General features: G+C 40.6%; 1 protein-coding gene across 1 annotated transcript; it reads left to right on the top strand.

Moving 5' to 3' along the window:
- Positions 1–10,295: 10,295 nt before the first annotated feature.
- LOC120878197 (probable G-protein coupled receptor 141) lies at positions 10,296–14,584 on the top strand. Its single transcript, XM_040260862.1, has 2 exons — positions 10,296–10,476; positions 12,866–14,584. Exon 2 carries the CDS (start codon positions 12,900–12,902, stop codon positions 13,779–13,781), a length of 882 nt encoding a protein of 293 aa, XP_040116796.1. The 5' UTR covers positions 10,296–10,476; positions 12,866–12,899; the 3' UTR covers positions 13,782–14,584.
- Positions 14,585–14,809: the final 225 nt, after the last annotated feature.

Below are 14,809 nucleotides of genomic sequence, written 5' to 3' on the forward strand. Positions count from 1 at the left end.
GTCGATTTTATTCAGATATCCACACAAGGTACTCAGCTTCTCTAAACCAAAAATGGAGGCACCCTTTTTTGCACAATGGCAGGAGAAAACTTTAGTTAAAGCTAACAAGGTGTCCACACAAACCAAGGCACATTTAGAACCCTTACTTATAGGGAGGGGGCCCAATATAATCAATCTGACAACCTCTTACCAGGTGGGTCTCCAGTGTTTGCCCCCAGACTCCCTTGGCAGTTGCTTTGGGCATTGTTTAGAGCATCCAGAACATGCTATTGCTGCTTTAATCAAGTCACTGTCTTTCAAGAGCAACCCAGGGTCCTTAGCAATATGGTATCTTACTAGGGCACTGTGGTGGTCACTCTTTCTTTGAACTCAATCTGTTGTAGAAACTGAAAGATCAGTTCTTTGGGTTTGTACCAGAGCCAGGCATCAGCTTCCTGATTACCAGGGGGTGTCGGTGCTTTATGAGCTGGGACATGGACGACAATGAGGACTGCCTGAGGCTCTTGCAGGTGAACCCAAATGTCTTTCCATATATCCTGACCCCACAAGGGCTTATTTATATCACCTGCCCCTTGGATTTTCATTGTCCAAGCCATAGGTTTAATCTCTTTAGAAGGGCCCAATTGTGAGTTCGAAGGGTTAATGACCAGGGCTTACGAGTGACCGCCCGCCAGTGCTCTGAGGGTCACCCGCTGGCTGCTGCCGCCCTGTTTTTACCCAGACGGTGTCACTGCTGGACTGAGCGGCTACTGCAGACCAAGTGGATGAGCTGTCTCCTTTAGATCCATTTGTATGCCAGCCATCAGTGGGGATTTTATTTCTTCTCTTTCTACAGGGTGCAGGGGCACCCCAGGAATAGGGGTGGGGCATTTGGAAGATCTACTTACTCTGCTTGTCCAGCTCAGGGAGGGCAAGTGGACTGCACAGTTCAAGGACGGGAGGGAAGGAGGGAGGAGCCTTCAATTGCCTGGGTCCTGCTCAGAGTCAGCCAGTGGTCACATCCTCTTGGTTACTGCCTTCAACGGTTTATATTGTCTTGATATCAAGATCATGTTTCATTTCTTTATTTTAATATTGGGAAAGGAAAAGGAAAGGAATACAACAATCAACTAAAATATTCTTTTGTTGTTCAGTTGCTCAGTCATTTCTGACTCTTTGTGACCTCCTGGACTACAACACGCCAGGCTTCCCTGTCTTTCACCATCTCCCGGAGCTTGCCCAATTTCATGTCCATTGAGTCGGTGATGCCGTTCTTACCACATGCATTTATTCTCTTGAAATAGCTTTAAAGCACAAACTAGATGATAAACTGGGGCTTCCCAGGTGGTGCTAGTGGTAAAGAACCCACCTGCCAATGCTGGAGACATAAGAAATGCGGGTTTGATCCCTGGGTAGGGAAGATCCCCTGGAGGAGGGCATGGCAATCTGCTCCAGTATTCTTGCCTGGAGAATCCCATGGACAGAGGAGCCTGTTGGGCTACAATCCATAGCATCACACAGTGTCAGACATGACTGAAGCAATTTAGCATGAACACACGCAGATGATAAAATTAATGAATCATTCTGGAATCAAGCAAGAAGTCTACAGGTTTCTAAGTTGCATGACTCTCAGAAATTATTAAGCATTCACGTTTTCATGGGCACGCAGAAAAACATGACTTCATATTATTTCACAAACAGAACCCAGACTACCTTCTTACAACATTTGTGAAGAAATGTTTCTTCACTTTCCCTTGAAGAAGGAAGTATATTAGTGTTTCAATATCTGAGACGTTTGATTAATATGGAATAAAAAGGAGGTTGGAAGATGGAATCTGGTTTTGAAATAGAACGTGAGAAAACATCCGTGTTAAGAAGTGCAACACAACATTTTAAGAAGTGCAATGCAAAGGTTGAGATGACCCTAAGAGAAGACTTGGAGGACGCTGTACAGGAGGATGTGTGCTAGGAATGTATGCTGTGTCCTAGAGTAGGATAAATGGAAGAAGGATTGGCAGTGCTCTCAGTTATGTGCAAAAGCTTAGCTCCTTAACCTGAACTTTACTGCCTTCGTTTAATAGTGGACAGACCATAAGGGGTTCATGCAGTAAATTGTGGACCTGTTCTCAGCATTCAGAATCCTTTCATCATGTTCCTGAGATGACAGATAAAGTTGCTGCTAATTGCCTCCTGAAAAGATCTACCTGATCCCTCCCTGTGCACTGTACCACAGTGCTTTCAGTAGTCGGAGACAGGAAAGGGAGCCCACTTCCCAGCCACAGAATGTAAACCATGGAGGTTTTAAGATAGGATGAGGAGTCAACAAATAACCCCTCTAGCCAATAAGGTGTAAAGACAGGACTGCTGGAGGGCTTCCAGAATGTCTTCTTTCCTGAAAAAAAGAGTCACCATGGTTTTTTGTCTGCAAGGTTGTGTGAGGACGACTGCAACAACAGCCACCATTTCGTATCTGTGAGAGGAAAGTCATGGGACACACGGGAAACCAGCCCAGAGTTCTGCCAGCCCTGATGGTTCAAGAGAAACTGCCCTGGAGCCACCCATCCTGCAACCTGAGAGAAGAGCTTTCTCATCTCATTCAAGACATTTGTATCGATATTGTTACTTGAAGGCAGAATCACTAGGCTCTAAATCACACTGAGGCTAATTTCAGTTCAGTTCAGTTCAGTCGCTCAGTCGTGTCTGACTCTGCGACCCCATGAATCGCAGCACGCCAGGCCTCCCTGTCCATCACCAACTCCCGGAGTTTACTCAGACTCACGTCCATCCAGTCAGTGATGCCATCCAGCCATCTCATCCTCGTCGTCCCCTTCTCCTCCTGCCCCCAATCCCTCCCAGCATCAGAGTCTTTTCCAATGAGTCAACTCTTCGCATCAGGTGGCCAAAGTACTGGAGTTTCAGCTTTAGCATCATTCCTTCCAAAGAACACCCAGGGCTGATCTCCTTTAGGATGGACTGGTTGGATCTCCTTGAAGTCCAAGGGACTCTCAAGAGTCTTCTCCAACACCACAGTTCAAAGCATCGATTCTTCAGCCCTCAGCCTTCTTCACAGTCCAACTCTCACATCCATACATGACCACAGGAAAAACCATAGCCTTGACTAGACGGACCTTTGTTGGCAAAGTAACATCTCTGCTTTTGAATATGCTATCTAGGTTGGTCATAACTTTTCTTCCAAGGAGTAAGCGTCTTTTAATTTCATGGCTGCAGTCACCATCTGCAGTGATTTTGGAGCCTCCAAAAATAAAGTCTGACACTGTTTCTACTGTTTCCCATCTATTTCCTATGAAGTGATGGGACCAGATGCCATGATCTTCGTTTTCCGAATGTTGAGCTTTAAGCCAACCTTTTCACTCTCCTCTTTCACTTTCATCAAGAGGCTTTTTAGTTCCTCTTCATTTTCTGCCATAAGGGTGGTGTCATCTGCATATCTGAGGTTATTGATATTTAGATGTGGTGTATTCCCACTCTGATCTGCCTTTAAGCCCCACCTCTAGGGTCATGTCTCTCAGACTATAATCAATGCAGGAGGTAGGGCAGGATGTTTTGCCAGTGTGTATACAGTGAGCCTGGCTACTGAGGTGGACATTTTCTGCCTAGCGGTCTGTTCCATGCTCCATAAAGCTGTGACTCTGCCTCAGTGTCCCCTCTGCAACTTCAGTTTCCTTTTAAGCTTTTGGCCCCCAAATAAACTCCAGTCCTTCACCTGAAGGATGAAACCCACTCTTACCCTTCTCAGAAGTGGTCCTCTGAAGGACTGCATCAAGATAAATCAGGATGACCTGGCAGCTTATTGAAAGTATGGGTGCCTGGCCCCACCCACAGGCTCTCAGGAAGTGCTGTGGTAATAAGTGTCTAGTTAACTCTGATGTTGGTGAAAGCTGAGAACTCTGCCTTATCCTCTGTCTTTTCATGGGGCCCATGCAAGAGAAAGCACAATACCAGTCTCATTGCCTCTACCTACCCAGATTTGGGTTACAACCCCCTGGATTTCCTCTTGCTTCTTGCCCTTCACACCAGGTTGAGCCTGCCAAAGTCTGTCACTTCCCCAGGACATGTCATTGGACTGCCCACCTGCCCCTAGGGGCCAGTCCATTGAGTAGAGTCCATTTCCTTGGTCCCATATTTTCTGGCTCAATCTTTCTCCCGAGTGCCCACTATTAAGCCAAAATTAGTATTTATCACATCTGTAAGTTCTCAGTGAGCCAATGTCCAAGTGTCTGAAATCCACTAATTATTAGAAACTCAGATTAAAAAAAAAAATTCCTTAAAAGAAAAACCTGAGCCATAAACTTAGAGAGTGATTGGCGCATGAGAGCTAGGTCAGCACTGCATGGCTATATTATGAAATCAAAATGCTTTTGAAGTATCTGTCAGCTTTGCATTTTGTTCCTAAAAAAAAAAAAAAACCTCTTAGGGCAGGGAAAAAATTCTATGTTGCTTATTTTATTTATGTATGTATTTATGTATGTACCTATGTATTATTTATTTAGAAAAGCCCCAAACTAGTTTTTGACCATGCTGCAAGGCTTGTGAGATCTAAGTTTCCTGACCAGGGACTGGCCTGGGCCCTTGATAGTGAAAACCCAGAGTTCTAACCACTGGACTGCCAGAGAAGTCCCAAGAAAACCCAAAACCTTTAATTTTCAACATGAGCTACATGGTCATGAAGACAGTGCAATATGACCCACTCCAACCCATGGGCCCAAGAAACCCTCCCTTCCCAGGAGCCCAAGAGACTCCTGCTCCAAGAGATGAAAGTGGGGAAGGGTGAGTGAGTGGAGAGTAAAACTGAGGACCAGGGGTCCTGCCTTCCTGCCAACCCCTTAGAGGCAGTAGTAGAAAGGGCTCTAGAGATGATGCCTGAGGCCCTGGGTTTAAATCTCCACTTTGCCCCCACAGGAGCTATGAGTCGAGTGGGTACAGTCAATATGCTGCCTATTTTATAAATAAAGAGATTCAAAGACTCTGTCCCTTGTCCAAAGTGATATGGTGCCCATCTGAGTCCAAACTCCAGTGTAAATAAGCCAAAAGCTTTCCCCATTAACAGCTCTGGTTTAGTTTTATATTCCATCAACTACACCTGTTCTGCTTCCTATGCTTCTACATTCAATGGGCAATTTTTTTAAAATTTTTAAATGAATTTATTGGATTATAGTTAATTTACCATGTGTTGTTAGTTTCTGTTGTGCAACAAAGTGAATCAGTTATATGTATACATAAATTTACTTATTTAGATTCTTTCCCCACATAGGTCATTACAGAGCATTGAGTAGAATTTCCTGTGCCATACAGTAGGTTCTTATTTATCTTTTTTTTTTTTTTACTTTATTTTACTTTATAATACTGTATTGGTTCTACCACGGGTATACATGAGTTCCCAAACATGAATCCCCCTCCCACCTCCCACCCCATATCATCTCTCTGGATCATCCCCATGCACCAGCCCCAAGCATCCTGTATCCTGCATCGAACATAGACTGGTGATTCATTTCTTACATGATAGTATACATGTTTCAATGCCATTCTCCCAAATCATCCTACCCTCTCCCTCTCCCTCAGGGTCCAAAAGTCTGCTCTACACATCTGTGTCTCTTTTGCTATCTCGCATACAGGGTCATCATTACTATCTTTCTAAATTCCATATATATGTGTTAGTATACTGTATTGGTGTTTTTCTTTCTGGCTTACTTCACTCTGTATAATCGGCTCCAGTTTCATCCATCTCATTAGAACTGATTCAAATGTATTCTTTTTAATGGCTGAGTAATACTCCATTGTGTATATGTACCACAGCTTTCTTATCCATTCATCTGCTGATGGACATCTAGGTTGTTTCCATGTCCTGGCTATTATAAACAGTGCTGCAATGAACACTGGGGTACATGTGTCTCTTTCAATTCTGGTTTCCTCAGTGTGTATGCTCAACAGTGGGATTGCTGGGTCATAAGGCAGTTCTATTTGCAATTTTTTAAGGAATCTCCACACTGTTCTCCATAGTGGCTGTACTAGTTTGCATTCCCACCAACAGTGTAAGAGGGTTCCTTTTTCTCCACACCCTCTCCAGCATTTATTGCTTGTAGACTTTTGGATCACAGCCATTCTGACTGGTGTGAAGTGGTACCTCTCAATGGGCAATTTTCAACCCTTAGCTTATTTGTTCTCATGGCAATATTTGTTCCTGTTGACCTTTACCTTTCTTGAAATCCTTTTATTCTTTGGATTCCTCAACAACTCTTCTTCCTGGTTCTCCTCTGCCCCACCTCCCCCAGCTTCAAGCACACCTGCTTATCCAACCAACGCTTGTTATTCTCCACATAAAAGCTGGCAACCTACAATTAGAAAAGAAAGGAGGTGAGATCGCAAGGAATAGGAACTATTTAATGCACTATGTTTTCTGTAGTAAGTCTATTCAACAGAACTTTCTGTAATTGAGCATTCGACTTATGACTGAGGAAGTGAATTGTTTTAACTTAATTGAAATGGCCACAATGTGAAGAATGGCTACCGTATTGGACAGGATAGTGTGGAGTCTCACAACATAAAGGATGGTGCATGGTGCATGGTCTGTGGGACCAGCAAGTTGTGCCTCACCTAGGTCCCAGTTAGAAATGCAGAATCTCAGGCCCCACCCCAGATCCACTGAAGTGGAATTTGCATCTTAACAAGATCACCAGGTCATTCATAAGCACAATAACATTTGAGAAACATTGCTTAGAAAGTTTGATTTCGAAGCACTATAGTGATAGACACCTGTTTATATCCCAGTACATCTGTGGCTATTAATATACCTGAAGAAGTTTCCTTCTGTGAACTTTTACAAAATCCTTCTCAATACATTAATTAAATATTTCATTAATCATGTCTTGATTGAAGTCCCGCTGGATGTCAAAATACTAAGATAAGTCTTTTATTTCAGAAAGCAACTGAGTTTAATCTATTGACCTGAGCTACATCTGATCCTTCTCTTGAGGGGGTATCATGTGTTAGTAAAACCACTACTTCCTTTCCTTTGTTCTGAGGAAGTATTATCTTCTTTCCATAAAGGAGTAGAATATAAAAGAGAAAAAAAAATTAAACCACATTCTCCAAACAGGTAACCAGCTTGACTGTGAAATCAGGTCACTCCCCAAGGCTTATGAGAAGACTCACGCAAAGCATTTAAAGATCTGAAGCTAAAAAGATTGGAGAAAAAGTTTACATTGAACAAATGTTTTCTCGTATTCTGTTGAGTGCCTCCATGCTCTGGGATATCCCAAGGGTTAAAGAGACTCAATTTCCTAAAAAAGAGACAAGACTCTTTGGAATATAGTGACGCTTCCAGATGAGGTGGCTTGGGAGATGGTCACTTTGGGTGACAGGGCAGGTCATAAGCGAGGGTGGGCTGAAAGTCTCAGAGGCAGGGTGCCTGCGTGGCCTCTACTTGGGCTGCCTCAGTTCCTTCTGTAAAATGAAGTATTGGATTTGTTAGAGCTTCTTTTAGGTCAGTTGGAAAATCCCAGGGACGGGGGAGCCTGGTGGGCTGCTGTCTGTGGGGTCGCACAGAGTCAGACACGACTGAAGCGACTTAGCAGCAGCAGCAGCTCTTACACTCATCTTTGAAAACCTGTAAGAATGAAGTTAAAGTGATTAAGTCATTATCTCCAAAAGAAGGATCATTTCACAGTCACTTTTAGAAAATCATATACATTTATGCATTTATTCAACAAATACTGAACTCATTCAACAAGTATGTGCTGCACACTGGTCTGGGCACTCGGAAGTGACAATGACGGTACAGTTAGGGTCAGTGAAATCCAGCTCAGGAAAGCGGTAAGTCAATCAGCAGCTGATAATTCTCAAACCTCGCTTACATGTCTAAGCCTCTGACTGAGGCTTTGCAATGCCAGGCAGGGTGCCCTGTTTGATTTAGAGTCCAAAAGTTAAGGACACAGCATATCCTTAGGTATGTTCCAGGCAGCTTATCTCAGTAGACCAGAAGGCAGGCAATAGACCCACAGTGAACAATTAAGCAATTAAAACACCTTGTGGAAAATCATATGTAAAAACTTCAACTGGGGCAGTGTGGTGTGTTCCCTGAGCAGTTGCCTAACACTGAGGCAGTCAGAGAGGGCTTCTCAGAGGTGGTTAACATTAGCACTGAGAACTGAATGACCAGAGGCAGCCTGATGTGTGAAAGTGAGAAAAACACTCTGGACAGAGACTCACAGATGCACCTGAAACTAACACAACACTGTAAATCAGCTTTACTCAGACAAAAAAAAAAAAAGAAGTAATGCCATTCACAGCGACATGGATGGACCTAGAGACTATCATACTAAGTGAAGGAAGTCAGACAGAGAGAAACCTCATATGATATCAGTATATGTGGAATCTAAAGAAAGATGACACAAATGAACTTATTTAAAAAACAAAAGCAGAAAGCAAACTTAAGTTTACCAAAGGGGGAATGTGGGTGGTGAGGGATAAATTAGGAGTTTAGGATTAACATATACACACAACTACAGGTATATACAAAATAGATAATCAACAAGGACCTACTGTATAGCACAAGGAACTCTACTCAATATTCTGTATTAACCTATTTTATTTGGGAAAAGAATCTGAAAAAGAATAGATACATGTATATGTACAAGTGAATCACTGGGCTATACACGTGAATCTAACAAAACGGTAAACAACTATACTGCAATAAATCATACTTATGATTAAATTATAAACCTAAAAAAAGAAGAGGATTGTATTGTTCTGAACTGGGGAATTTCTAAGCTCTCATACTAAGGTTTTGTTATTTTTCTTAAAAATCTTGGCACACCTGAGTGAAAAGAGCTGAATTCTGAGTATAGTGAGAAAAATATACTAAACACATTCATTCTTCTAGCTGTGTTTTAACTACAATATATACACTTTTAATACTTTGAATTCTTTATGCTGTCAGTGTGACCAATTAATCTGTGTGCTGGCCATCATTTTGAATTATAGCTGACTTATTTTTAGGCTCCACTGTTGGTCACAACTGACATTTCCTAGTTAGTCCTTCGTCAGAGAAGCAAACCCTAAATATAGCATAGTTTCTATGGGAACATACTTTATCTTGAAGATTCCAAGAAACACATTTTATCTGAAAAATGAGACCTGCCAGATAAAATGTGAGAGTCCAGGCTCACAATCCAGATTTTCTATTTTCAAAATAATATGATTTAAGAAGAGATGTTTAAAATGGATTGAAAAATTGACTCCATGAGAAATCTTTCTAACTGAGTTGAATTGGTACAGATCTGCTTTTGACTGTAAGAGCTAGAAATCTCATCTTTTACTGTTTTTCTTGGAATAATCAAGCACATGACTCTATTATGTTTAGATTCTATTGTTTTATATCTCTGTGGCTACAAACACTGTTGGGTGATCATCTAGCAGACGACATAGGTGGTGATGATATTCATTCTTTCCAAAGTGAATGAAAATTTTATCAGTTGTTAGATTCTATTGTTTTATATTTCTGTGGCTACAAACACTGTTGGGTGATCGTCTAGCAGATGGCATAGGTGGTGATGATATTCATTCTTTCCAAAGTGAATGAAAATTTTATCAGTTGTTACTGAAATGTAGGTCATAATGAGTTTGCTTTAAAGGTTATAGAGTTTGGGGCCTTTTAAATACCTGTAGCTGAACATTAGTAATATGATTTGGGGCTGCATTTGCCTGTGAGTATTGAAGGCATGGTGGTTTCTTTCATCTTTAAGGGTACTAAACCCAATTTCCTTAAAATTACGCTTTGAGACCTTAAGACAGCTAAAGATGACTATGCAGTTAGAACAGGAAGCAAGAAGACTGATGGAAGAATATTTAAGACTTTTGAGAAAAACAAAACGAGCCCTCTTGTGGAAGTTACATCATCAGATGGTCAAGCTCCAAAGGGGTCATATCTCCAAATGGCAGTTATTGAGAGAAGGGAGTCTTTGGAAACTGAACACCAGAGAGATAAATATTTTGAGCTTATTGCTGAGAATATGAAAGTCTCATAGGAAGACTCCTCTCCATCATTCTTGTACTGAATATAAAACGTTAGGTATAATAAGTGCAATAGGGAACAGCACTGGGGTTGAAAAAAGCTCTAAAATTTTCATGCTAATAAGAAAAGTTACTGCAAAGACATAATGGATAGTGAAAATGAAAGTCCTAAGTTAAGAAGAATGATTTGAGTCTGTCTCACCACTAGCTTTAGAGATAAACATCTGTTGGTGGCCCAGATGCTTTATCTGGACCCTCCATCTGACTGTGTAACTTCGGAAGTTCTCAGTCTAAAGCTTGAGCTCTTTACCAGTTCATTACTCATCCCCTGACTTCCCTTGACTATTGTTAGTGAAGACTTGATTCTAGAAAACAGTTCTTATTACCTGCTCTGATGTAGATCACCAACAAATGACCAGGTTGTCTTGAGTCTTCCACCAGCAGAAAATCATAAGAGGAAAAGAACAAGTGAGTAGTTTGGGTGGTCATTTAATGGTTTCTGCATGTGAAACAGAGCTAGAAATCTCAGTGGTTGGTTTTTACAAGCAAAGAAATATTTAGAAATTTCCTGGGGTTGGCGGTCCTAAGGGTAAGGTCCTAAGATAAAGGAAAGGGGATGATCCAACTCCCCTCTTTGCTAAAAATTTATCCCAATGCACTTGAATATTTATAGGGTGATTCTGAGAGATAACTTCCAAAGGGTGGAATTTTATGTTTATGATATATCTTTGTATACACTGTAGAAGGAAAAGTAGCATTGAGACTTTTAAGACCAAGTCCATGTCAGGGAATTTGTTGGCTCTTTAGACATGGAATCTTTCTTATTTCTCATAACATTCTTACAAACTAGATCTCATTCCCATATTTGCAATTAAAGAGGCAACTTCAGTGTTAAGCATATAAAAACCACTTAAACTGGTTGGACTTGATAGATTATTTAAGTTTTCCTTGCTTTAAAGTCATTTTAAACTTACATCTTGTCTCCTTAGACTGCAGGACTACCAACTCTTTAAAATTTTAGTAGTTTTGTATTTGTTTTTCATAAGTCACATAAAACTATTTTGTTTCACACAAAAAGTATATAAGCATTATGTATTTTATGTATATGTACTTGGCTAGAATGCATATTTCAGCACATAAAATTTAGATTGTTATGCAAAATATAATTATATTTCTAAGTTACAATAAAATCTTGTTTGAGGGCAGTCAACCTGACAGGGCCAATGTAAATGTTTTCACAAACACAGATTTAATTATTCTAAGAAGATTCCATGGTAGCAGAAGAAAAATTCTAGGATATTAAAGTATTTACTGTGGAATAACTTCTCCCTCAGAAACATATGCTCAAACTTCTTCTGGCCACATGGAGAGCAGATACATGAGGAAAATGGACACAGATCATTCCAGATGGGAAAGTTTGACTTGTTGAAGCCTGGGTCTCATACTATCTAATCAAAGATCTGAAAAGTTTTTTTTTTAATTGTCAAATGTTTATTATTATATACTTAATAATGCAAAAACAATTTTATGTAACATAACGATGTATCTGCCCCTATGTAGAGTAAGGAGAAAAAGGTAAATAATGTCTTTTTTGTCTTTGCTGTTTCACCTTAAGGATCATTACTTTGTGTAGTTCTTTTATATATATATATATATATAAAGTTGTCTCAAACACACTGACTCATTTAATTTTACAGTGATGTAGGCAGTATGTGAAGTGAAAGTCAGTCGTGTTCTACTCTTTGCAACCCCATGGAGTATACAGTCCACGGAGTTCTCTGTAGCCTTTCCCTTCTCCAGGGGATCTTTCCAACCTGTGGATAGAACCCAGGTGTCCTACATTGCAGGCGAATTCTTTACCAGCTGAGCCACAAGGGAAGCCCAAGAATACTGGAGTGGGTAGCCTATCCCTTCTCCAGCAGATCTTCCCAACCCAGAAATCGACCTGGGGTCTCCTGCACTGCAGGCGGATTCTTTACCAACTGAGCTATTGTAGGCAGTCTGATCTTCTGTATTTCATAGCTAGAGTTCTGTGAGGCCACATGACTTGTGCAGGCTCTACCAGTTAACAAATGACTGAGTGGCACTTAGGTATGGCAAAGCACATTGCCAAGCATTCTTGTCTTTCTGTTATACGATCACTGCTCCTTATGCATCCAGTACCTGAAAACCTTAAATGAAAGCTAAACAGAACTTACCCTCAAACCCCAACTTTTTACCAAATGTAGCACACCAATCCAGGAAAGTTTCAGAGTTTGGAAGAAGAAAAGAGTGAAGGTAATATGTATCTTATCGGCCACTTCTTCCTCAAAGCTGTTCACAGAAAATATTTTCAAGTGTCTGATATATCTTCTTACAACAATTTCATGTGACTTACATGATCTCTACAGTATCTCAGACTGGATTTCCTGACAATAGGAAGGATGGCCTTTATATTATAGATCTGATATGGATGTTTGCTGGGTACATACAGACCCTACTATCATTTAAACTTATTTTGTTCATCATGATTTTTTGCATTAGTTTTGATTCTAAAAAATATTGCATTAGACTGTTACTTATTTTGATGACTGAGTCTCTAGCCCTTCCTTAAATTTTATGCCAGAGAATATGTCTTATCCTCAGCCCTGTGCTGGTACGTGAATTTAGACACATCCGTGAACAGAATGCCTGACTGCCCAATGACAAGTTTTATATTCAATCTTATTTTTGTCATTTTGTTTCACTCTCTGTCTTTTCAGTATTTTTGGGTAATGAAGATGAGTCTCTGACAATATTTATTGGGTACTCAGTTCATGGGCAGTTGCTGTGCAGTTTTAATATATCCTCTCTAATTTTGTAAAACTTTTAATTTAAGGATTTATGGCCTCCTAAGCATTTTGTGGTGAAAGATGGAGCTGAGCAACGTGACCACCCTGTCAAACGCTTCAAACACAGAGCTGAGTCGCTGTGACAGGCACTGCAGGATAATTCTCCTATCACTGTACAGTGTGGTTTTGCTGGGAGGCGCTGCAGGGGCCATTGCGATGTCTTATATGATGCTCAAAAGGAACAGCCAATCAATCGTCGCCTCGATTGTTCTCAACATCATCGTGCTTCACTCCATCCTCCTGTTCAGCCTTCCCTTCCGCCTCAGCTATTATGTCTTAGTTGTCTGGGAGTTTGGATCCTTCACCTGCCGATTGGTTAGCGGCATAATATATGGTCATATGTATTTCACCTTTGTCTTCTATGTGGCCATCATCATAAGTCGATTGCTCATGTATTTTAAGAAACTCCAAACTCAGTTCCAAAAGTACCATGTGGTGGTTTTAAGCATTGTTATTTGGATGGTGGGCAGTGTCATTTTTTTGCCAATATTTTTTTTACAATATGGCACCAATCCAAGTTACTCGGAACAACAATGTTTTGAGTTCTACAAAGACCTCAAACGTGAGGAGTTTATTATCTTGAACTACTCTATGATTGTCATTATGATGACAACAGTTGTGACCCTCTTTCTGATACAGATGTGGGTCATTGTTCAACTGGTAAAGGCTCTTTGGCCAGACATGTGGACCCATCAAGAGTACAGAGCTCAAATCAAGAGCTTCTTCTTCCTCCTCATAATAGTGGTTTGTTTTATACCCCATCATGCCTTCCGGATACACTTCATTCAACATTACTCAGAGACAGAAAATTCTGAGTTAGTTCTTTACAATGAAATTTTTGTTGCTTTAACTACAGCCTGTTGCCTGGATATGCTGTGTTTCGTAGGTGGTGTTATCCATTAAATACGCCTATGTTGCTTGCTTTGTGATCAGTTTCTCACTGTTATGATAAAATAGTTTCCATTGAGTAGCTGCTTCCACAATTTCGAAATTTTTCAAATTCTTGTTCTTAATCATCACCAAAATGAGTTTTTCACAAAAAGGTACTGAGGATTGATTTTTTTCCCTCTTCTCAGCAAACTGTTACTAGTTCTTCACTAACTGAATATGTTCAATTGCCTTAACTCTACACAAGTTGATCCCAACCATCCAGACTCAACCCCTATCTCTTTTTTTCTTGTAATATTTACTTCCACTATACACAGCTATTGGCTTTGTCAATGTAGTCTCTTTGCATTTAATCTCACTGAGCTTTGATCCTAGAATGTTCTTCAAGTTCCAGAGAACCCAGAGATAAAGACTCTACAGAAGCCTTAACTTATTCAACTTATGGTCAACTTGGCAATGGCTCTATCTTGAAAATTACTGATATTTTACCATATTTGGAGGAAAAAATTAGCTCAGAAAGTCAGGAGACCCAGAGGAAATTCTTTCGGAATTGATGGGGCATTGTTGTGGTTTGATTCTGATTAAGATATAACAGAGAGTCAGGAAGCTGAGATTACCTCCCAGATCTCCCTTTCCGAGACATGAAGCCATAAAGCAGGAAAAGAAATAGGAAAAGGTGGAAAACAACTGGACTTAGTCTAGGCATGCTGGCAGACTGTATTAGAGCCATGCCTCTGAGGCTGTGGGACTATTCTGAAGCGTCTTTAAGACACCATATATAACCAGGTAGTATTAAACAAAATCAGTCCGTGTCAGTTAAACTCAATAAAACAACCAAGACAACCAACTCAGATTCTACTTATCAAACAGAGACATCGATAGGTCCTTATGCTTTGCTTTGCTTATAATTTTACTCCATAAAAAGGGCTTACCACTTCTTCCCTCTCTAGTAAATTGGCCAGAGGCTTTAGTCTTGGCCAAGACAACTTCATGCCAGGGCACTGAAGAATCTGGCAGGAAGTTCTGACTTGGCTCCATTGCCC

Source organism: Oryx dammah, unplaced genomic scaffold (genome assembly GCF_014754425.2).
Source record: "Oryx dammah isolate SB20612 unplaced genomic scaffold, SCBI_Odam_1.1 HiC_scaffold_18, whole genome shotgun sequence".
Taxonomy (NCBI): domain Eukaryota; kingdom Metazoa; phylum Chordata; class Mammalia; order Artiodactyla; family Bovidae; genus Oryx; species Oryx dammah.

What these genes read in the sequence shown, in the direction of transcription:
- LOC120878197 (XM_040260862.1), top strand. Translation starts at nt 12,900, where the DNA reads ATGGAGCTGAGCAACGTGACCACCCTGTCAAACGCTTCAAACACAGAG.